The sequence below is a fragment of the Poromitra crassiceps genome (assembly GCF_964638095.1).
Source record: "Poromitra crassiceps genome assembly, chromosome: 21".
NCBI lineage: Eukaryota > Metazoa > Chordata > Actinopteri > Beryciformes > Melamphaidae > Poromitra > Poromitra crassiceps.
The window spans coordinates 22,595,733-22,621,033 of NC_139638.1; the positions used below are offsets into that span (position 1 = coordinate 22,595,733).

Here is a 25,301-nt window from a genome sequence, read left to right on the forward strand (position 1 = left end):
GATCACTTTTATGTTTGTAAACAGCGATTACGTATTTTGTGGGCGGAGCCGAACTGGTTGCAGAAAGTGACAGCTAGCGGTTCAGCTGACATAGAAATATGTAAGATCCGAATGCCTTCAGCCTTCTCCACATATTTTAAAGCTTTACCAGCAACAGACAGACAGTTATCTTACACAAATAAGAGAACTCTTTGAATGTGGTGAGGTTTCCTGAGCCGTACTCACTGTCAGGATGTCTAGGATCCAACTACATCGCCAAAGTTGCAGTGCCGGAGCATCGTCATAGTCCTAGTGGGAAATTCCTCTAGTGAGGGCTGTCACGCTCCTGTATGTACAAGCTGAGTAAAGCTCACTGAAATGTACTGTGGATGAAACGTTAGTGAGCCTGTCAGCTTGTACATACAGGAGCGTGACCCCGTTGACCTTGCATTTGTTTTTGCCCAACTTTCCAGAGCTACTGTGAGGAACAGGATGGATTGTGCTGAGAAAGAACTCTACCAATCAACACCATCATTGGTACAGTAAGTAACAAATAGAGCTAGACATATTTTTTTTTTTTCACAATTTTTTATCAAATTTTTATCCCCAATTAGTGCTAACTTAATTTATTTATCCTGGTTGCTGCTCCGCCCTCTGCCGATCTGGGGAGAGCCGAAACTGGCTCCATGCTTCCTCCGAGACATGGGCAGTTAGCCAGCCGCTTCTTTTCACCTGACAGGGGAAGCTTCACCGGTAGGACATAGCACGTGGGAGGTTCACGCTATTCCAACCAGTTCCCCTCCCTCTGAACAGGCGCCCTTAGCGACCAGAGGAGGCACCACTTCAGCAAGCAGGATATTGCATGTTTTGGTGAAGGGGTTCCTATATGAAGGAAACCCCCGGGAGGCACGGGGAGAACATGCAAACTCCACACAGAAGGGCCCTTTTGACGACCCCACCCGGGCGGTGGCCGCTCGAGGACATGCGGACGGGCACGCATTCCCTCAGCGTTCACAGCGTCCCAGGTGGGAATCGAACCCAGGGCCTTCGAGCTGTGAGGCGACAGCGCTTACCACTGCACCACCGTACCCCCCGCAAATAGAGGTAGACTTTAAAAGATGTGAACTATCCCTTTAATGAGGTGATGTGCTTCGTCAGATGACCTCTAGAGGGCGGAAAAATGCGCCGTGGGCCTGTACAGGATCTGTGCTTTTTGTTTGTCCAGAGACAAATACCAGAAAGACAGGTAAAGAAGGCTGTGGTGTGAGTTAGGAGCATGCCAGAGTGAGGTGTGGGGGGGGGAGGAGCATGCCAGAGTGAGGTGTGGGGGCAGAAGAGCATGCCAGAGTGAGGTGTGGGGGGGAGGAGCATGCCAGAGTGAGGTGTGGGGGGGAGGAGCATGCCAGAGTGAGGTGTGGGGGGGAGGAGCATGCCAGAGTGAGGTGTGGGGGGGGGAGGAGCATGCCAGAGTGAGGTGTGGGGGGCGGAGCATGCCAGAGTGAGGTGTGGGGGGAGGAGCATGCCAGAGTGAGGTGTGGGGGGGAGGAGCATGCCAGAGTGAGGTGTGGGGGGGGAGGAGCATGCCAGATTGAGGTGTGGGGGGGAGGAGCATGCCAGAGTGAGGTGTGGGGGGGGGGGGAGGAGCATGCCAGAGTGAGGTATGGGGGGGGGGAGTGAACCAACGTGGGGGTTTTCACGTGTCTCATTCATTGTGTATTGGAGACAGCGGCGCAATCAAGTGTGGGGCAGGCTTCCCGAGTGGTTTTCATAATAGGAAGAAAAAGTTTAGAATTGGCCACCATGTTTTTTCTCTGCCCCAAACCGTGGAGGACAGCCCCCAACAAAATCGAGCCCTCCCACAAGCGTATGATTTTGTGGAAGCGGGGCGGGCGGGCGTGAAAACCCCTGCATTGGTGCATAAGCACCTTGACATAGACACTGATGATGTCATAGGCATTGTGACATCATTAGTGATGTCATAGGCATTGTGACATCATCAGTGACAGTTTTTTATTTTATTTTATTTGACCTTTATTTAACCAGGAAGGGGAACTCATTGAGATTAAAAATCTCTTTTACAAGAAAGTCCTGGCCAAGACAGGCAGCAGCACAGTGACATGGTTCCGACATATGACAACATACTGTATAACAAAATAAACAGTGATGTCATCAGTGCAATTGCGCTGCGCACGCCAATAGGGCAGGCGAGGCCACGCAGCAGCTGAGCTGCGGGCGAGGCTGCGCCATCAGTGACATCATTATTGACCAAAATCATCTTATGACATCACTGATGATGTCATAGGCATTGTGACATCATCAGTGATGTCATAGGCATTGTGACATCATCAGTGACAGTGATGTCATGCTGTGGGCGAGGCCGCACGGCGGCAGACCTACAGGGTTTTGGCCGATACCCTAGTATAGGAAAAATAAAATACTAACATGCCGTGTCGCTGGACATGTCGCTCCCACTCGGTGCTGTTGGTGAAGCAGCGACCACAGAACTCACAGGGCAGACGCTTCTCTACACCGCTCGAACCCACGCTGCTGCTGCTGCTGCTGCTGCTGCTGCTGGGAGACGCAAGGACTTCTGGGAAATGGAGTACAAGTGATTAGTCAATCTCACACATGCACAATAGTGAAGCAGAAAACAGGCCGAGCAGATCTCTGGCCTCACAACACTTCGGCCTTTCTCATCTCATTGAATATGATTTTGTATGGATTTAATTCTTGTATTGTATAGCAGTTTTATTTACATTTACTTTATATGATGGACTTTACTATTACTTTATTGTCTGTAAAAAAAAACACTTTGATACTAAATTTGAAAACAAACAAATACTATGGTATGCGAGGGATCAGCCGAGCAGCATTTTGGTAAACAAACCGCGTCACTGGGTGGCAACGGCAATGGAACCCTATGGAGCACAAGTGCCACGAGGCGTGAGTGTCTGACTCTAGCCAGTTAACTCTGTTTACATTTTAAAAACTGCGACAGTTCACACAACTTTAACAACACATGCATATATTATACATCAAACTCTTGAGCTACTTCTGCTCTCGCTCACCATGTCAAAATATAAGCGATGTCATGTATAGTTTTTGAGATATTAACGTTTGTTTGGCACAACTCATACTATTAACTGCCGTTCTGCATTTCTGGGTGGCAAGAGACGTCACGCTGATTCGTCCTATACATATAAAGTGCATTATAATACACCATTAATGTTTAATGCCATTGATATACGTTATACCAGTAATGATATATGAATCAGCATGTACAATGCTTCATGTATATCACAACCCTTCATGTTGGCTGCTATGTAAACCTGTGGTGGGCAAGAGTTGTTTGGCATGTGTTATGACCCAGGCTCATTTGTTGTCATGTGTGCCAACATCTATCATTTCCTCCTCAGTGTGTGTGTGTGTGTGTGTGTGTGTGTGCGTGCGCGTGCGCGGGTGTGTGTGTGTATTCAGTGTGTTAATGAGTGATGAGATGCAGGTGGTGTTCCCCCTGATTGGGCTGGTCAGGTGACTGGATTGCTGATGGCTGATTGGCTGCTGCAGCCGATTTAAGCCAGCTGAGGCCATCCTTCTGCCCCTTGCTCTCCTCATTCCCGACAATGGAGGAGGACACCATGCTGAACCTCTTGCTGTGTGTTAATGACTCTAGGGTTTTAGTGTAAACCTGACTTTAGTGGTTGAACTGACCAGGTACATTTTAATTTGTGTAAATGTAGACTTGTAACAAAGTAGCAGTATGTAGGAGAGAGGTTTTTTTTAAACCCATTTTCTCCTATTTTGTTGTTAGAAGTTTAGGTTAGAGTTCTGCCTCTTTTTTTTAACCCATCCTTTTCTTTTGTTAGTTAAGTTTATACTTGAGGATTACTTTGTTTGTTGTGTTGGGTATTTGAATAAAAATAAACTACTTTGTGAACTTCTGATCCTGGTTCAGCTGGCCATTCTTGAGAGGGAAGAGTAGGGGCACTGTTGTGTTGCATGCCGGTTCGTAACACAAGAACTACATTTTCCTTTCATGTGCATCCAACACCAGTTGAGCAGATTCAGTGATTTATACAAGAATGAAAAGAGGAAATCAGTTGAGAATTGGAAGGCATAAATCTTATGTAAATACGAGGTATCTAAAAAAACAAACATGTCATTGATCCAAAATAGCAATGCCAGCATTTCCCCCTGGTTCTCTTCAAGCTCATTTGCTGAGTGCAACAAAGTATGCTATAGTTTTCAAAATATTCTGAAGATCAAAATGTTCCGTTTTGGAAGCACGAACAGTTTCTGACTGATGAGATGACTAAATTATTTGGATTTGGATTGAAAAGACGGATGTATTTCTTTCATCAAAAATACTGAGAATAGCACAAAAATTGTTCTTCTGCAGATACCCATTCAGTGTAATGCATTACGTGCTATAATGAAATGCGTTGTGTAATGGGCGAATCCAGCAGTCAAACAGTCCGCTCCAGTAGTGCTTTCTGAGTGTGAAATATCATACGTCTTTCATAATTCATAATTCTTTCACTTGTCCCCCAAGAGACTTCAGTTGTACTTTGACATCACCATCTCGAAGACTGTTTGAATCTAAGCTATTATTTTGAAGCAATCATTTTCCTGTTCATAGAATTAGTATTATAGTATTAAAATAAAATAAAATACACCCAGTGGTGAGCAGACTTTTTCGCTCTGATCCTCATGACTCCTACCAATATACCATGATGGAGGCCAGCCTATGAGAAAAAGTAGAGAAGGGATTCTAATATGCTTTAATATCTCAATCTCATCCTGTGATTGGCCGGCAGGCTCGTTAGGACCATATGTACCACACCCAAAGAAAGCCACAGATTAGTATTCAACTAAATTATTCGTTTTATTAATGTATTGATCGTCTGCATTTACCTGGTGGGGCAGGCTTCTCTGCCTCCGCCTCCACCTCCACGGCTTCCTCTTCTTCTTCTTCTTCCTCCTCCACCTCTTCCTGTTTGAATTCTTCCAGCAGGTCTTCATCGTCCATCTCTCTCTGTTCCTCCACGTCATTTTCCATCATGTCCATGTCTTCGTCCTCGTCCTCCGTAGCGACTCTTCCGTCCACAGCCATGTCCATCATGTCTCTCTCCTCTTCTTCCTCTGCGCTGCTCCCGCGTTCCTTCATCCTCTCCAGTTGGTCCAGGTTGACCCGGCCCATCAGCTCAAAGTTGCGGACAACCTGATCAAAGACAGGAGGTGCTTTTCAGTTTGGTATAGTTCATAGTTTGTTTTGAGCGGTTATTAATCTGGGAAACCTAGGACATTTTGTAATTAATGTAATTTAAACTTATATAAACATGGTGTACGTTTTTTTTTTAATTCTACTACAACTTAGTGAAGCCTTAAAAAATGTTAGCGTAATGAAAGAGACCACACTACATCTTTCCAAAATAATGCATCTCATATCTACACGATCTGCAATCAAGACTGATTAAGAGAGGACAGAGGCAGGGAAGGTGCAGTTTATTTAGTGTTTTAATCATTTTTCATCTATTTTTTGAAATTGTTATTTACCATTTCTGTCATTTATACTAGAAAAGCAATCAATTGTGATCTGTAGTCCCACTCAAGCAACAGAGATAAAATCTGAATCCTGTGTTTGCCGATCATATACTGATGAACAAATTCAAAATAAAACGACTATTTTGATTCTTGATACATGCCTATCTATGATTTTATTATCTATGCTCAGTTTCACATAGAGAACCATGCCTTGTCTAGACAATTTATATATTTAGGAATACCAAAAACAAGCAAACAAGTTTGAAAGTATCTCTATGGTCTGAAGTAAAGAATCTGTCATAAAAACCTTTTGCTTGAGACTCAATCGTCTCTCAAGCGAGAGCTATTTATATGTATTGTAAGCAGACGAATAATTAATTTAGAATTATGTGAGGATTCAAACCGGAACTCTCTGAAACAAAAGTGTTTTTCACAAAGAAGATGGGAGAGAGGACAGACATGATGACAGAGCTTGTGTGGCTGTCAGGAAAGAGTTTGGGCGATGAGATGAGGGAGACCATGAGCGCATTACCAGAACCGCCTTCGCACAACTCATTTCACTTTCAATGAGGACTCTGTGTTCTTCTCGGCAGTGACCGTGTCCGTCCAGCGCCTCTTCCTACCACCAATATGCCAGAGTCACACTCCTCAAGCTGCTTCTCTTCCCACCCTTAAGGAGGCCTGCTCTCTCACTCTCTCCTCTTCCCATTTGCATGATTCCAAGTGTGCAAATTAAGACCCGCAACTCCGAGTGCTACGAGAAATGATCTCTAAACCGAGCGGTACTAAAGATATCATATACTGCGGAGTTAAAGATTTAAAGCTTAAAAAGTTCGCTTAGGGCCGCTGAAATGGCAGAATTCACGCTCGAGGCAGCTCAGATGTATCTTGTCTCTACTTTGCTGTCTTCCGGTTTCTTGTTGTTCATCTTCATATCATAATTTGATGTTGCGCATCGAATGAAGAGGGCACTTTAACTCTTTACTAATATCCTGACTGAGACCCAGATTAAAACACACACGCTCACACGCACACACACGCACACACACACACACACACACACGCACACACACACACACACACACATTAAGTTGTCAAAATAATATTAGGGTTTCTGAAGTTCATTCATCGTCTTCTCACTGACAGAAGTCTTCTCCACTTTGAATGAACTCTGGAATTCATCCTCCCTTTCTATAGATGCCAGGACTTGCAAACCAGGAGCATCTCCAAGAGCAGCAGCTGCATTTTCCCATCCCTCACAGAATCATGGCTCTCTCTCACCCCTCACCAAGGAATGCCCGGTTTTCCTCCGCTCTCCTCCCGGAAGACGTTGGGGGCTCCCTACCTTCAAACATGCCAGATCCCTCCTCCACTCATTCAGAGAATCCCACATTTCTCCGCCCATTTCCCAGAGATGCCAGGTCGCTCCTCCCCCCCCCCCCCCGAGCTCCAAATATCAAGTCCCTCCCTCAGACCTCAGATTGCCTGAGTTTCCAGGTCTGATGCAACAAAGTCGATGCACGGCAAATACATGAGCAAACTTCACACATGGGTTTGGGAGGGATCGAGACTAAAGTGTAGACCACATGCAGGTCATGCTCCACAGTGACACCATCAGGCCAACCTTGCAACCTTCCTACAGAGATGACTCAATCTCCACCAAATCTTACACACATATATTATTTCAGCTGCCTACATCATATTCCAGAAAATTTAAGCATTTGGTCAGGACACAATAATAGAAATGACAGGCAGCAAAACATTTAATGCTACACTAATCAAACTTAAAGTCGAACTGAACCCGTTCGTCACGTGCATAATGAGTCCGTTTCAGACTGAACACATAGTTTGTCTAAGATGACAGGTTGAGAGGCGGGTCATAGTATCATGTCGATGATTTTATTTGACAATTCTGGGGACTCGATTTGGCTTTGGTCAATCCTGGTGTGTTCCGCGCCTCCAAATCGAGTGGGATTCAGTGTGTTGTGGCGCTCCCCTCGGGAAGAGCCTGCTGACGCGAGGTTAGTGGGAGCCGCAGGCAGCCAGCTGCCTTCGTTGTTGCCGAGCGGAGTGTGCAGCACGTCAGCCTGGAATCGCCGAAGTGCGACCCCTGACAACCAAGCTCTCGGATGCGCGCGCCATTATCGCTGCTGTAAATACGATATCCCTGGAATGAGCGTTTTAACGAGCCAGTTACATTTCTTTGCTTTCTTAGAGATTATAGTTTTTGTTTTTTGTTCATGTTTCTAACAATTGGCCAAGTTAGTAGTTAGTTTATGGGATAGGAATTCTGCCAGATGACAGGCACTAGGTGCCATTTTCTACTTCATTTGGAAGAGAAAATTATCCTGAAATGAAGATTTGATTGACAGCTGCATGTCGCGATATGATTGGTTGAAATGGGGTAGAAATTTGATAGTACTAGGTGACGTCAGCAAACTGTACATTACTGTTATCAATGAAATCTTGAAAAATGAACTTTTGATGTGAAAAAGTGTGAAAAGCTAAAGAAATTAGATTGTTGTGATTTGTTTGGCATACATTATTAAATAGGTGCACTGCATACCCAGGTATTTGAACTAAAATAAAATAAAAGTCATTTTGGGGTTCAGCTCGACTTTAACATACATAATTTGGAAAGGGTTCCAAAATGTGTGATATTTGACCATTCTGTTGCTGCTGTTTAACCAATGGGCTCACACAATGCACTAATGGCTGCTTGCAAAGTATATTTATTCCTCATTTTCCTCCTTCCTCCTCGTCAAATTTGTAGATGACTATCGTGTTATTTCTTCTCTGCTAAGTTCTCTGTAAGTTAGTGCTGCCCATCAAAATGATCAATGCTACTGGGAAAGAGTAACGCTACTTGCTGCCCGTTAAAAAGCAGTTGGGATAAGTGGGGTGCCCTTTGAAGTTTAATGTATACTTCAACCTCCAAAAAGACCATGTGCCCTCTCACAGCCTCTCATGCATTATCCCCATTAGGGGGAGAGTGAGAGATGAAACCTCTTCTCTTCTGGATGTGGTCGGAATGGAGAGAAGCTTTAGCTATCTGATATGTATGCATCTAGTGATCTTATTCCACTGTATCATTCAATACACATTTCACTGACTTCTTTTTCTCCCTATCTCCTTATCTGTCAAGGTGAATTGTACTGTGCAGTACTGAAGCAAAAGTAATTTGGGGTTTTATAACTGTGTGGAGCAATATTGCATTGTCATTTGCAGCCTTGTGTGTGTGTGAGTGAAACAGCATCAGAAATGCAGGAGATTCCATGTTAATATTCACATAAAAGGAAGATAAAGGGTGATAGGTTGGAAAAAGGGGTTGGGAAGAGCCGAGATGCGTGAGGGGGCAGACACAAAATGCTGTGTGTCCACATACCTTGTGTACCACGACAAAATTATATTATATTGTATTAACTTTATTGTCCACTGTTGTTGTTTCATCCAGTCCACTGGCTGATTATTGAGGACTACAGGCATGCAGTTACACATTTATTCCGGTCCTTTTTGTACGATGTTTGAGATCTTAACCCATTGATACCTGATGCAGCATTTGTGTGTGTATCCCTTTAAGACCGCGAACCGCGTGATGCGTTTCGCGGTCTTAAAGGGAAACACACACAAATGAGGGATATACACGCAAATGCTGCATCAGGTATCAATGGGTTAAGTGAACACTTAACTCCCAGAAGACCAACAAGGGACATATCATCATCAGCATCAGTTGAGCAGTTTGACATCACATTCATTTGTGTGAGTTGAAAACATCTCAGGTTACAACAAATAGTCAGAAGGTGCACCTGTGGTACAGTAGTAGACCACATTCATTACACAATAAGTCAGAACATCTCTCAATCCACTGAATGAGGCCCCTGTACAACAATCGTGGTCACATTCATTCTGCATTGGATTTTAGAAATTATATTTGCCCGAAGCCCATTCCATAGGACACTTTAAACTCTGTTATATTATGTGTTTAGATACTGTAAACAGATAGAAGTACCTGGTGAAAATGGAACTATAGGGGGTAACTTCCAGGCCAAAGACTCTTTGGTGCATTATCTGGACACCAACTGACCTTGTGCTCGAGGCGGAGATGCTCCTCCAGCTGGCTGCGGCGGCTGCTGTCGTAGTAGCAGAGCTGGCAGTGATAGGGCTTGAGCTCCGCGTGCTTCTGCAGGTGCAGCTGCAGGGCCTGGTCACTGGAGCATGTGAAGGTGCATTTGTGGCAGCGGAACACCAGGCCCTGGAGATGCCGCGAGAGCTTGGAGCGGCTCACCTCCAGAGGAACCACGCGCTCCTCTGACAAGGGGGCGAGAGGAGAGAGAGGAGGTGGTTAGAGAAAGGATGGATGGAACGGGTGGAAGAGAGGGGAGAGAAAGAAAGGAGGAGGAGGAGGAGGAAGAGAGAATGAGGAAGAAGAGGAGGTATTGGGAGGAAAAGCAGGACAGAAGCACAGAATGGGAAGGAGAGATGGGGTGAAACAATAGAGGTGATATCAGATGACTTGTCTAAAAAAAAAAAAAAAAAAAAAACAGTGACTCCCCAACACATTACCCTTTTGATGTTTTTGTCACTTTCTCAATTTGTCGGGGACAGCACTCTATCAAACACTTTCTCTAGGAAATTGAGAAAAGCCAAATGATAAAAACAACAACAACAACCCAAATTACTTTTATTGACTTATTACAGCAGTTCCATTGCTCTGTGCTGGCTTGACATTCCGTCTTGAAGTATAATCCTTCAAACTGGTCAATATCACCATAAATGGCATCGTGAACCATCCGATATTTCGAATGGCCTGACCCTACCTAACCTGTATACACTGTGTGCCATATAACATTTATTATTGTGAAATGCTAGATGCATATCACTCAAAAAAAAACATGAATAAAAACAACCTTGTTTTAAATCTCCAAGGGATGATTACCTCGATGCAGGACGATGTGGTCGATCATGTTGCTCTTGTGTTTGGTGTGGTAGAGACAGAGGGGGCAGCGCAGGTCTTTGGGACCCTCGTCGGGGACGCTGATGTTGTGCCCTGCCTCCACGTGCATGTTGAAGGTGTTCCTGCAGGAGATTCACACACAGGACCGGGGGAATCATTGCGCTGCCAGAACCATTTATTTCTCCAGCGTACTTTGCATGGCTGAACACTGCTCGGGATGCGTGAATACAATAATACATTTCCCTGAATAGAGTGCCGCAGGTATGAGTCCTAAAACCAGGAAGTTGGCATCGCATGGTTCGCCCGTATGGAAGTCAATGGGGTTTTTGTATGGGGATTTTGGTTAGATGCTTGAAATAAGGTCTGCGGTAAACAAAAGTTTGTGAAACAGAGACCTTTGTGTTCAGCAAGATAATCTTCACAAATTAATACCATTTCTATGATTTTGATCATAGTGATCAAAATCAGATCATGATTTTTGACGATCATATTCACTCTTCAAAAATCATAAAAGAGGTGTTCATTTGTGAAGATTATCTTGCTGAACACAAAGTACGGTGGCGCAGTCGGTAGCGCTGTCGCCTCACAGTCAGAAGGTCCTGAGTTCGATTCTCGCCTGGGACACTGTGGGCGCTGTGGTTGTGTTCCCCCCCATATCTTCAGTGCCTACTGCCCAGGTGGGGTATCTCGTCGTAAGGGCCTTTCTCTCTGTGTGGAGTTTGCATGTTCTCCCCATGCTCCCCCCAGGGGGTTCCTCCGTATATAACCCCCCCCCCCCCCCCCACTAAAAACATGCAGAAGATCAGATCGTCATCGTCATCCGACCAGTGACGACAACATCCGAAGTTGGTCCCCGGGCGCTGTACGAGAAAGCGACCACTGCTCCTGGCCTGCCCCCCCGGAGGAAAGGACATGCTTGGATGGGTTAAATGCAGAGGACACTTTTCACCGGCCACCGTCAGCATGAGTGTGTTGTGGCCGCATGCATGTGTTGTGGTGTTCGTGTGACAATAAAAGACGGGCTTGTCCGTTACGAGAGGTCTCAGTTTCATAAAGTTTGTTAAAACTAACACCTTATTTCAGGCATCTAACCAAAACCCTCATAAAAAAAAATCTCATTGACTTCCATACGGGGGAACCCAACGCGATGCTAACTTCCGGGTTGGCCTACAAAAAGACGTCACCCCTGCGGTACTCCGCATGTATTTCAACCGTTGCCGTTGCGATCACCAAGTGAAATGCCTCCTTACTTGTAGCAGGTGAAAAAGGAACAGTCTTTGCATTTGAAGAGCTTCTTCCCGCCGTGGCGGTCCCTGTAGTGCCGGCGGAGGCTCTGCATATAGCCGGAGCTGAACTCGCAGAACTCACAGGTGAGGATGGTGTCTGGACGACCGTCGGCGACCGCGGAGCCGCCAGGTGTTGAGCCGGAAGACATGTGACTACGGGAGGCCAGCTGGTAATGGCTCAGCTGCTGACGAACGTCCACCGGCTCCAGGTACGCCGGGTCTGTGAGGGGGGCAGTGGGAGAGAGACAGACTTGTGATTTAGAACATGCTGGATTGATTTGTGTATACAAGGCCAGTAAATGCATACGTTGACATGAGTCAAGGAATACTATTGGGATAGCACAATATATGCTAGTTAAAATGACAATGTTCCTCTTTTAGAATTACTTTCTTACATAGAAATAAGAATAATATCTTAGGACAGCAAGAGCAGCTGTGTAGTTTTCACGCTTTGGAGAGGATTTGGCCGTGGGATTTCAACACACAGGAGCCACTGTGCATCCTATACTGAAGTCTTTCCAATGCATAGTGTAGTAGTCAAGCTGCTGACATTTCTACACAGCAGGCTGGAGATTAATCTACATTATGGTTCATCTCCAAATCTATTCACCCGTTTCTTTGATTTATGCAAGCTGTCTAAATATGACATCAAAAAGAAAAGAAAACACTGTAACACTTTACTTGAAGGTGCAGTAAGAAGACTGACATGACACTGTCCTAACCATGACATGACACTGTCATAACCATGACATGAGACTCTCATAACCATGACATGACACTCTCATAACCATGACATGACACTCTCATAAACGTGACATGACGCTGTCATAACCACGACATCACACTGTCATAACCATGACATCACACTGTCATAACCATGACATGACACTCTCATAACCATGACATGACACTCTCATAAACGTGACATGACACTGTCATAACCACGACATCACACTGTCATAACCATGACATCACACATGACATGACACTGTCATAACTAGGGGTGGAGGAAAAAATCGATACACCATTTTTGCAGGCCATGCCATGGCAGGCCACCGGGCATCTGCCCGAAGTGCCCGATGGTGCAGTCCACGCCTGCAGTGGCATATTGAGTCCAGAGAAGCTTAATAATGTAGCCTACATGTGGGGCAAAAACAAAACAAAAAAACACTGCATGTTTTACTTCCGGCAAGGTCAAGGAAAAGGTAGGAAAAGAAGTTAGACAATATATCGCAATTAGGGATGTTCATCAATTATCGAAAATCGATAATCGATCGTTAAGGATTGGAATCGATCCTGTGGCATTTGGATCGATTTTTTAATTATAAAAAAAAAAAAAAAAAAAAAAAATTTTTTTTTTTTTTTTTTTTTTTGGACTAGGTTTGGGTGGAAATCGTTCCTCCTCGCCCCACTCCATTGCACAGCCGACTAACGTGAGGTGGAGCTTCATATAGTCTCTAGTTTTCTGGCTGGGCACGGGCCTTTGTGCCAACAAAACTGTTTTAAACATGAGAAATTCACACCGGCATGCGCCGGGGACAGCAGTGTTGGAGAGGAGACACATTGAAATAAAGAGTTCATTGAGGAGAACACGTTGTCTTTCGTATTTTCTGCCATAGGCATTCATTTTGTTAAAAAAAAAAAAAAAAAAAAAAAAAAAAAATTGAAAATATTGAAAATTTTCTAAGTATTAATAAAATCGATAATCGATAATTGATCGTTAATTCTCACCGATTATCGATTTTGGAAAATTTTCAAAATGAACATCCCTAATCGCAATATTGCAATATTCAATATATCGCAATATTCTATATATCGCAATATCGGCGATATCGCAATACTATCGTATCGTGACTCAAGTATCGTTTTAGTATCGTATCGTGGGCATCTGGTGATTCCCACCCCTAGTCATAACCATGACATGACACTCTCATAACCATGACATGACACTATATGTATATATATATATATATATATATATATATATATATATATATATATATATATATATATATATATAAAAGAGGGAGGTCATCCTTTCCATCCATTTTGTGGTAGACATCATATGAACCTTGCCTCTCTAAAGGAGACTCCTGGCCTATTGGGGATTTTGTTGTGATCACAGACCATGTCCCCTCACTCCTCACAGGAAAAGAAGTGCAACTGTAACGCGTATCATCTCTCCTTCTCAACAGTCTATAATATCATCTTCTCGTCCTACTGTAACGCGTATCATCTCTCCTTCTCAACAGTCTATAATATCATCTTCTCGTCCTACTGTAACGCGTATCATCTCTCCTTCTCAACAGTCTATAATATCATCTTCTCGTCCTACTGTAACGCGTATCATCTCTCCTTCTCAACAGTCTATAATATCATCTTCTCGTCCTACTGTAACGCGTATCATCTCTCCTTCTCAACAGTCTATAATATCAGTGAGCCAGCTCATCTTCTCGTCCTACTTCTGAGCCCCCACCAACCACATCAATAAATAAACCACAGTGACACTAATACAATATCTATCCGTGTGAAAAATGCCCCATTCAGCACCGAGAGGAGGCGAGGAAAGAGAGAGGAGAAAATACTTTTCTGTGACTTTTTAAAATGCTTGTGATTCAATTCCTCAGTTTTGCAGAGGAGGCAGGAGAATCCGTATGAATTAAACAATGACACGGTTGATTCATGCTGGTAATATCCTCTCTGTACAGTGGAGATGTATGAAGATGAGATGGGCGGATGGAGGCAGAATTCTGTAGGATGGCGCTGATATGAAAAAGGCACAGAAATGAGGTGGAATACTATTATTAGAAGTTGAAGAACAAAGCCTGCTTTTTTAAATATTTTAAGGGGCCAAGGAAAGAAGCGTAAAAAAACAGTGAGGACTGGATTTGTCTCAGAGCACAAATAATTGCAACTACATTTCAACCATCGGTAACACTTTATTTGGATAGTCCGCCTACAGAGAATTTGTAACATTCCAACAGCTTATTAGTTGACGTTCAACAATTCAACTGTTTCGCTTTTGTCTGTAGGTGTTTGTCTGTAGGTGTTTGTCTGTAGATCAGTGTTTCCCCTACCATTCTACAGGCCTGGCGGGCCCGCCAGGCCAACGACGCCCCCACCAGGCCATAAAAAAAAAATGCATTTCATCCTCCCCCCTCCTGCTCTCCCCAAAACTTCAATAAACCTTTATGGCATATTATTACAACACAACAATACTGGCGTTGACAGTGTGGACAGTAATAGAAGATGCCAAATCATTTAAAACAATAAGCATTTTGCTTTTAGGAGCATTGTGCCAGCGTGCGGCGCTGTTCCAAAACATGTGTGGTTGCCTGGGAAACGCACATCCCATAATGCAACTGTTCGCATCGCATCCCATAATAGTATGATGATTACTTGGGATGCCATTGCCAACATAGATGTGAACAGGTTAGCTAAAGGTTTAGCGTCGCCAGCGAGGAGCCCCCACCGTTGCGGTCGGGGTACGTTTCAAAATCCCTCCAGGCCTGAAATGTTTTCTAGGGGAACACTGCTGTAGATGTTTAACACACACCTGATTCTCATCACCTGAGTTACTAAATTATTCTGGGAATACGGGTATGCAGGTATGTGCTGAATTGTCACATATAATCTACAGATAATCTGTTAAAGCTGTGTTCACACCGAGATATTTATTTTTCTCTCTGTCGCTCGATACAAACCTTTGGAATCGCTCTGTCGCTGTGTTTGAATCGCTCGTCAACAGGCACAATAATTGGACATCTGGGGGCTATAACGTTACGCAATGTCATGATATTTGTCCACTACGAGCCACCGTAGTTGTTTACAAGCTAAGCCTATCAGTGTACTCCTAACGCAAGCTCTATACCGGTAGTACAGACTTCACTTCATGTCAGCTCTCAGCCTGTCAATCAGCTGTCAATGCGGTTTGTTGCCACACAATAAACCCGCGGTTTGTTCCAAGCCAGTGTGATCCTTGACTCACTCTCACACGGCAGCCAATCAGCGTTGAACAGCGAGCGACTGATGCCAGTGTAATTTCGCTCGAGTTGGGATATTTCACCTCGGGCGACGAGCGAATTTTCTCCCTATCGCTCTGTCTCTGTCGCTCGGACGCCCAGCGATTTTTCTCCCGGGCGAATATACGCTCAATCGCTCGTTTGCATTGACTTTGTATGTAAACTCGATGCCAGCGAAAACTTTAATAGGTCGGTATGAACACAGCTTTAAACATCTACAGACAAAAGTGAAACAGTCCATTTGTTGAATGTCAACCTGTTGAAATGTTACAAAATCTGTAGACTCCCTGTCGGTGGATGGACTCTCCATATAAAGTGTTACCTAACCATCCTTCAATGAATCTAAGTAAACACCTGCTGCTAATCGGAAGTAAGCAAGTAATGACCTTTTCATAAAAAATAAAAAAAGTATGATAAACTCCTTTTTGGACCGCAAATATCCGAATATCGTGGAGCTTCAGACTTTCAAACTCAAGGTAGCTAGTTTGACGAGATAGAGAGACATTCTATATGCCTGCCTGCTATTTCTCAATGCTTCATTTGTCTTGGTGGGGAAGGGCACGGCTGACAGTGGTGGTTGGTGCATTGAGGAATGCTGCCCTGCTTCACCTCCAGGGGAAGATTCCACAGCTCCAGCAGCAGCAGCAAGGTGACAGCTACTGCCAAGAACCTGCTGGAATCTGGAGCAGCAGCAGCAGCAGCAGCACAGACGTCAAAGCTAAAATGCATGGCACCACATCTAAAGGAGTTAACTGCTACACTAAGACTAAAGTGAAGGAAGGCGCCTGCTCGACTGCAAACAAAGCTACCTAATCAAATATACACTTCACTGTAGTGGTGTAGTAGAACATGAAAGAAGGTGTCAAATCTTTGATAGACTAGCTCGGAGTGGTTGCAGGAAAAAATAAAATACTTTGACAGATACTTTTAAACCGGTTTCAACCTTTTTCACATCAAGGACCCCCTGATTTAGTCCACGTTTAGAGCCGCGGAGCCCAATTTGACGATTTTGTCTCTCAGAGCCCAAATCTGAAAATCTGATGATTTTTTCCAGAATCCCATGACCATATATTGGTAAATGGTAAATGGCCTGCATTTATATAGCGCTTTTATCCAAAGCGCTTTACAGTCAGTAGGTACATTCACCCATTCATACACCGACGGCGGCAGGCTGCCACGCAGGGTGCTGGCAGACCAACGGGAGCAATTTGGGGTTCAGTGTCTTGCCCAGGGACACTTTGACATGCAGACTGGAGGAGCCGGGAATCGAACCACCGACCTCTTTTATCCAAAGCGATTAGCGGACGACCCGCTCTACCTCCTGAGCTACAGCCGCCTCTTTGTAGAAAGAGAGATAACAGTGACAGTAAATAGTCTTCTACATTCTCTAATTGTGTTAACTTCTTGCAAATTAAATAATATAGAGAAGTTTAATAATTCATCAATTTGCTAGAGATCCCCTGGGACCTCCTCAAGGGCCCTGCTGGTCCCCGGACCCCCGCATTAAACACCTGTGGGAATCTTGCATGCCCCCTAGCAGAGGTGCACATAATTACTCATGTTATAATATATTTACCTAGGAATAATGCATAAGCATTTGTCTGCCATGAGACAGAATTCCCTTATGGTAACACCTGCTGTCTCGGACAATTAATTCAAACTGTGCATATGAACAAGTGCAACCCTCTCCCAAAGCTGGATGTAAGTAAGTGAACAGGACACAGTCTTTGTTAAGTTAAGTTAAGTTAAGTTATCCCTTATTTATCCCCATGGGGAAATTCATCCTCTGCATTTGACCCATCCTCTACTAGGAACCTTCCTAGAACTAGGAGCAGTGGGCAGCTGCAGACAGTGCAGCGCCTGGGGACCAACTCCAGTTCTTTTGCCAGTACCTTGGTCAGGGGCACTGACAGGAGTATTAACCCTAATATACATGTCTTTCTTTGATGGTGGGAGGAAACCGGAGCACCCGGAGAAAACCCACACGAACACAGGGAGAACATGCAAACTCCACTGGGACGGACCGGGGTTCGAACCCGGGACCTTCTTGCTGTGAGGCAACAGTACTAACCACTGAGCCACCGTGTTGACACTGATGGTAACGTGATTTTCCAGGGATACAGATCCAATTTTCGTCTGAAATAAATGTATGAAATTAAAACTATTGGGTGTAAAAGCCCACCAGAAAATCCAAAGTCAGCCTCCCAAATGTAGCCCATCTGGAGCAGCTCTAAAGAGTCTTGCTTGATGCCATCACAGATTGAACCACTCAAAAAGCCATTCAAGGCATATGGAATTCTGTATTCACATTGATTTCTGCTTTAACATTCAATCAAGCTGCGACAAATCTGACCTGATAAGCCCATCATGATATCATACCATCTTATGTCTAGGAGGAGAGTGGTGAACTATAAGACAGCCCCCTTTGGATGAAACTCCATTTCAATTTTTGGCCTATTAAAATGACATTATGCAAAGATCTCTTACCATCTGGGGCCAGGGGAGTCTGCTCTGTGTCACTGTCCAGCTTGGGGGGCTTGGGGGCGGTGGCGGCGTGGGCAGCCTGGGTTGCGGCTCGCAGCTTGGGGAGGGTCAGCGCCTCGTTGTGGTCCCTCAGAGAGTGCTCTCTCAGCTGGCTGATGGTCATCGAGGAGAAGGGGCACAATAAGCACTTGTACGTGTGTTCACCTGAAGGGAAGACGGGCCATGTCAGGAATCACGGTTTACTTGTTTTGACTACTCTTTATCAAACGCTCAAAGGGGTTTATCGTGATGAGGATATTACAAACGATAGCAGACACATACATAGATTTCTATATAGTGTCATATTTGTATTTGTAAGTTGTCTGTAATATTGTAACTATTGTAAATGTTCTCACTGTAACAGGGCTCCCTTGAAAATGAGAGCTTGCTCTCAAGGGCTCTTCCCTGTATAAATAAAGGTTAAATAAAAAATAAAAATAGAAAAACAAGTGAAGAGGAAACACTCCCCACTCGCTCCCCACAAATGAAGCCACTCTGTCACCTTGTTTTGACTTGTAATTGTCCCCATGTCCCCAATCAGTGTAATTTTGAAGAGAAAGCAGAATGAGTGGTGAGATGCATCAACAAACCAACGAAGAAGACCAATCTATAGCCTTTCAACACTTTCCTCATGGGGGCGGGTTTACAACTTGAAATGCGTTAGGAAGTGGATAATGACTTTGTATTCATCCAATCAAAATGGACAGTATGCCACTAAGGGATACTATTATGATTTCAGTGTATCGGTATAAACCCACATATAGAGACCAACTTAAATGATAAGCGGAATATCACGAAAACTCACAGAGCCATGATGGAGAGAGGCGGTATTGCAGCTGATCCCTAGTCTCTCAACACCAGACCCATGAGAGTTCTTACGCTGGTACACTACGTTACTGCATGCTGCAGATCTCTCTCTGGGTTTGGGACGCTTCCCCCCAAGCCGGCTGGTTATGGGAGGGAACCGTTCACTTGGCCAGTCATATGCCAGTGATGGATTCAGTCCTCTCCAATCAGTAACGACTTTGCGATCAGACGACACGGGAGGCGCAGGCCCATTTTTCGAACGGCTCTCTCATCGGTGCTACGACCTGTCACTCATTCAATTTCAACCCGCCTTCAAAAACCAGCAGTGGCTGTGAAGTGGCACAGACTCACTTATGTAGTATGCGGAGCGCAGCGATTCAACGTCATAAGAGACTAGCCTGACTCTCAGAATTGACAAATCAGCACATGAATATTGGGGGATTGATTTATGCTGACCTGCTTCTACACTGTGTGTATGCTGCTGACTGCTCATGCTGCTGCCACTGTGCGCCGCTGGCAAACAGTTCGCTTCAGTTTTGTACGCGCCCGCGGGGGGTTTATGGAATTTTGCTTCCCGCTACTCTGGAGCACGTTTTGTTTAATGCAGGGAGCACCCTGAAGAGCAGAGCAAGTTTACCACCAAATATGATTGTAATACTGTCTTACGAAATAAAAGAAAAAAAGATGGTTTCCTGATTGAACCACCACTGACAAGAAAAGGTTGTTTGGATTTAGAGATGTTCCAGTACAGGGGGGGATGGTGGCACAGTGGTAAGCGCTGTCGCCTCACAGCTAGAAGGTCCTGGGTTCGATTTCCACCTGGGACACTGTGAGCGCTGAAGGAGTGCGTGTACGTCAGCATGTCCTCGAGTGCCCACCGCCCGGGTGGGGTGGTCAAAAAGGGCCTTTCTGTGTGGAGTTTGCATGTTCTCCCTGTGCCCCCTGGGGGTTTCCTTCATATAGGAACCCCTCACCAAACATGCAATATCCTGGTCGCTTAAGTGGTGCCTCCTCTGGTCGTTCGGGGGCGCCTGTTCGGAGGGAGGGGAACTGGTTGGAATAGCGTGATGCTCCCACGTGCTATGTCCTACCGGTGAAGCTTCGCCTGTCAGGTGAAAAGAAGCGGCTGACTACTACCCATGTTCCGGTACCATTTTTTCCTTCCCAACACCGATTCCGATACCTGAACTAGCGAATCAGCCGATACAGATGATTTCTGGGAAAATGGCCATTTTATCCAGGTGAATTTTTTTTCTCCCAGAGCTAATGAATTACGTGGTATCGGATCGGTACATAGACTGGTGTACTCGCCGATACCCTATCCGGCACTTTAGGCCGTATCGGAAGCATTTCCGATACTGGTATCGGTATCGGAAACAACTCCATTTTGGAATCAGAATAATCCCTGATATCGGTGCACCAAGCCAGATGATTGAATACGAGAGCCAGCCGTGGCTCAGGCTGCAAAAACATGAGCAATCTGTCTGTTTTTGACACGTACATAATGAGCAGTCAGGGGGCTCGTTCAAGGGCAAACTGATTGCCTTGATAGCCGCCCGAACAGTCCAGCTACAAACATTCTTCAGCAAGTAGTCTGAAAAGAGAGACACTGCCAATCATGTTTCTAACGCTCTACCTGTGAATGACTTCAACACCTAATCGACAGAAGCAGCATTCACATGACATGGCCTATATAGATTCCATAGCAATAGCATACTACAAAGCCGTCCTCAACCTATTACTCTGCCTCAGTGTTGGGCAAGTTACTTTCAAAATGTAATATACTACATATTGGTAGTTACTTTCATTTGATAGTAATAAGTTACTTTACAATATTACTTTCTGTGTAGAGTAACGCATTACTTATTACACTACTTTTGCATTACTTTTACCAAAACAACAGCAGCAGCAGAATGACATCGCCGCCCCGGAACCATCCCGAAAAATAATTTCAACCGCCTTGAAGTCAGTGTAAACAATCCAAAATTCTAAATGTTATTATTTTCCTTTGTTATTGTCATCTATAGTGCTTATTTGCATAAGAACACACTGTTTGATTAGGAAATGATTGTATCTTTTTTAAATATGTGCTTTGATTTAATAAAATGTAACTCAATTTGTAACTCGAGTTACTTGACAAAGTAACTGGTATAATATTACTGAAATCCTATAAGTAATAAGTTATATTACTGAGTTACTGCTAAAAGTAATATATTACATGTAATGTTACTTTTGTAATGAGTTACCCCCAACACTGTTACTCTGCCTACAATCAAACACACAAAGGCAGCGGTCTGAGACACGGTGATGAGACTCAACGTGCAACAGAGGCAACATGCCTATAAAAACATCAAACCCCACTTTCCAAAAGGTAATCATCACAACTCCAAATTGATCTTGGCTTGTGTCGATTATCCGCAGCTATTGTTAAATGTGAATGCTATCTCTTCTCCAATCAGAAAGATGAGAGTATTCATAACTGCTTTTTGAAAATTGGCTCTTCTGTATTTATCATTTGTAAAGATTGACTCTGTCTCTCATATTGTATCTACCGTACTCTCTCTCTCTCTCTCTCTCTCTCTCTCCCTCTCTCTTTCTCTCTCTCTCGCTCTCTCTCCCCCTCTCTCTTTCTCTCTCTCTCTCTCTCTCTCTCTCCCCCCCCCCCCCTCTCTCTTTCTCTCTCTCTCTCTCTCTCCCCCCCTCTCTCTTTCTCTCTCTCTCTCTCTCTCTCTCTCTCTCTCTCTCTCTCTCTCTCTCATAGCGTATGTCTCCGTGTCTGTCTTTGGATCAATCTCTCCCATCTGGTTCCTTCAGAAACTGAAGCCATCTGAGGCAAGAAATCACATGACATCAAACAAAGCACATGCATTCAACTTCACAGCAGGCCGAAAAATGATCATCATATCCCTTAAACAAAATCCTTTGAAATAAAATAAAAATATTATGGCTTATTTAGTATCTGGGGAATATCATTTTTTACCATTTTCCTATAGTCAAAAACACATCATAGCTACTTTGATGCGATTCCTTTGGATGTGCTTAATTTGTACACGGTGCGGCTCGGGTGTGAGATGTTACACTGGTTGCATTGTGCTGGATAAGCATGGCATCATTATGTGGAACAGAACAGAACAGGGCTGCTATTCTGGCCCCACGACTGCCTTGTTAGTCATAGAGAGAGCTGTAAGAAGTGATTTAATGTGTGTGTGTGTGTGTGTGCGTGCGCGCGCGTGCGTGCGTGTGCGTGTGTGTGTTTACTGTACCTGCATGTGCCTTATGCAGGTGGCTCTTCAGGCGACTCAGGTAGGCAGACTTAAAGGGGCAGAACTTGCACTTGAAGGGCTTGTGGTGGCCGTGGTGAGACTGCACGTGCCGGTCCAGACTGTGGGGAGACGAGAGAAAACACAAAAAGAAACGAGAGGCAGTGAAAGGGAGGAAGACGGGAGATAAGGGGATAACAAGAAGAAAGACAAGATGAAAGACACGGACAAAAGGATGGCAGATAAAGAGAGAAGACAAAGGGAAAGAGACAGCGACAAGAATAGAGGAGAGAGAGAGAGAGAGAGAGAGTGAGAGAGAGAAAGAGAGAGAGAGAGGGGGGGGGGGGTTCTACTAATGTCCCAAAACAACCACTTTGACGATTTCCAACAGCAGGATTTTCATCGGGCATGTAGGCGCCCGATTCTGTTGTTTACACTCACGACAAAACAACAGCACATTTTCCAATGACTACAGATTAGAGCAGGGAACCGTGTGGTGAACTCATCTACCCACAATCCCCTGGTGGGGGAGTGAGTGTGCGAGTGCCTGTGGGGACAGCGGGCGGGCGGCAGTGTTTTTAATGCCAGGCTCCTAGGGTGGCATGGGAATGCGACTCCTTTCTGGGTCAGGGCACATACAGTACAGAGGGATTACACCCAGGAGCAGAGAGGAGATGAGGTCTCTCTCCCTCTTTCTCTCTCTCTCTCTCCCTCTCTCTCTCTCTCTCTCTCTCTCTCTCTTTCTCTATCTCTCTATCTCTTTCTCTATCTCTCTCTACGATGGATCAAACAAATCACACTACCAAAAATGTCTGCCTTGCTATTATTGTTTGTCTTATTCTGCCTGTCTCCTAGGGCAGAGGTTCTCAAATGTTTTTTCAGCCAAGGACCCCTTACAAGATAGAAAATATTCCCGGGGACCCCCTCGTTCTGATTTGTGATTTTGGGCTAAGCTTAATTGTTTCCACGGTAACGTGCTTGACTTTTAAATTGATAGGTTTGTTAGATTAGAATGTATAAATCCATGAACCATTTTAGATTTAAAGCATAACATATTTCCGTTGAACTATGAAGCTTTTGCATAAAAAAATATGTTTTATTTTTATTTTCCTGAAAACTTTTCGTGGACCCCCCTGGCAAAGTGCCATGGACCCCTGGGGGTCCCCGGAACCCCATTTGAGAACCACTGTCTCCTAGGGGGCTAGGAAATCTGTAAAAAGATTAAAAGGAATTTTCATATATGATGTACAAATGAGTTCTGTACAAAAGGGGTTTAACATCCAGCTGATTTGGTAAGAAATGTTAAGGTTGAGAAATCAAGTCCTACCAGGACGACCTATTGCACACAGTCTGTTACATATCACCATGTGTTAATGTGCATACAGAGGACACCACAGTAGTGTAAAAAACTGTCACTCATAGACTCGCTCTCCCCTCCACTCACTTGTGTCTGAAGGGCGAGACGAACTGGCAGTACTGGCAGCTATATTTGTCCTCTCTGCTGAACAGGGCCATGGCCGAGTGGCTCCGCTCGTGGGACCTCAGGCCTTGCATGGACATGAAGACTCGGTCACACTGGGCGCACGGGTGACCCCCGGCCGCTAGCCGCTGCTTCAGCTGGCTCCCCGAAGCCACCGCCCTCGCCGCCGCCACCAGGGCCGCAGCCCTTCCTCCTCCTCCTCCTCCTCCTCCTCCGCTGTCCGCCGCGTGCGCTTCCATCGCCATCGTCTCCATGGCAACGGCGACAACAACACCCCCGGGGCCGGTGGTGGAGAGCAATGGCGGGCCCACGGTCGCGGCGTCGTCACCGGTCTCCAGGCCGTCGCATTCCGCAGCAGCCGCTTCGTTCCCGTCCAGCCCGTCGCCATTAGTGATGGTCTCTGAGGGGAGGGTCAGGGGGACCTCGCTGACCTCCTGCTGCAAAACAAAGAGGAGGAGGTTCGGATCATCAGTAACCTACCTGCACCACCTGCCCATGTACAGTAGTAGTCCACTACAGCCATGAGCATGTGGTCTAGGGGGCGTTATGGTGGCTCAGTTGGTTCATACCACCATGTAGTTGTGTCATCTGGTCTTGGACTTTTGTCGCATGTCGTCCATCCTTCAGTCTCTCTCTCTCTCTCTCTCTCTCTCTCTCTCTCTCTCTCTCTCTCTCTCTCTCTCTCTCTCTCTCTCTCTCTCTCTCTCTCTCTCTCTCTCTCTCTCTCTCTCTCTCTCTCTCTCTCTCTCTCTCTCTCTCTCTCTCTCTCTCTCTCTCTCTCTCTCTCTCCAGTCTGCCTCCACTATAAAACTACTCTATCCACCTTATTTTTGAATGCCCCACTGTAAAAAATAATCGTGCGTACAAGTTCCGGTTTAACGTGACTTATTGTTGCAGCTTGCCATTTCCATTCTTATACTCGGCTGCAGACCCGAATTATAAACCGGAAACTGGAGTACGTTATAAAAGTTATAAATATAGTCACGTTATAAACAACTAACCAACGCTGGGGGTAAGTATGGAAACAGTGTTACTTATTTGGTCATTCAGTGGCGTTTTACTGCCATGTAAAGTAACTATTACGCTAGCCGCTAGCATTAGCCACAGTAGCCGACTACGCACAATGCATTACGTTATCCCAGCACCCGAACAAAACGGCTGTAGAGCAGAATGGCTCTGCTGTAAAATCCTCAGATGTTTTTTTTTTGTCAAGTTAAAACAGTCTATAGTCGTGTTTCCATTACCATCAGAAATGCGCAAAATCTAAATATCGCAATAGAAAGTGGGTAATGGAAACACGTAAATTTCGAAAAACCTCCCAAATATCGCAAAAAGTTTTTGCGCTCTCATGAGGTGGTTTTTCAGACGTGTCGATATAGCAGTTTATCGCAAAAGTGTAATGGAAACACACTTTTCCGCATTTGGAAAAGGAGCGGAAAATGAGGG

At 44.9% G+C, this 25,301-nt stretch overlaps 1 protein-coding gene across 1 annotated transcript in view; it reads right to left on the reverse strand.

The window, feature by feature from the left end:
• znf462 (zinc finger protein 462) overlaps positions 1-25,301 on the reverse strand; it is an 80,223-nt gene that overhangs the window by 4,403 nt on the left and 50,519 nt on the right. The window contains exons 5-12 of the mRNA XM_083657704.1: positions 23,820-24,292; positions 22,379-22,497; positions 18,273-18,473; positions 11,728-11,983; positions 10,460-10,599; positions 9,608-9,831; positions 4,894-5,200; positions 2,422-2,569 (exon numbers count right to left, since the gene is read on the reverse strand). Of these exons, the coding sequence (XP_083513830.1) occupies positions 2,422-2,569; positions 4,894-5,200; positions 9,608-9,831; positions 10,460-10,599; positions 11,728-11,983; positions 18,273-18,473; positions 22,379-22,497; positions 23,820-24,292 (1,868 nt within the window). The remainder of the gene's footprint in view (positions 1-2,421; positions 2,570-4,893; positions 5,201-9,607; positions 9,832-10,459; positions 10,600-11,727; positions 11,984-18,272; positions 18,474-22,378; positions 22,498-23,819; positions 24,293-25,301) is intronic.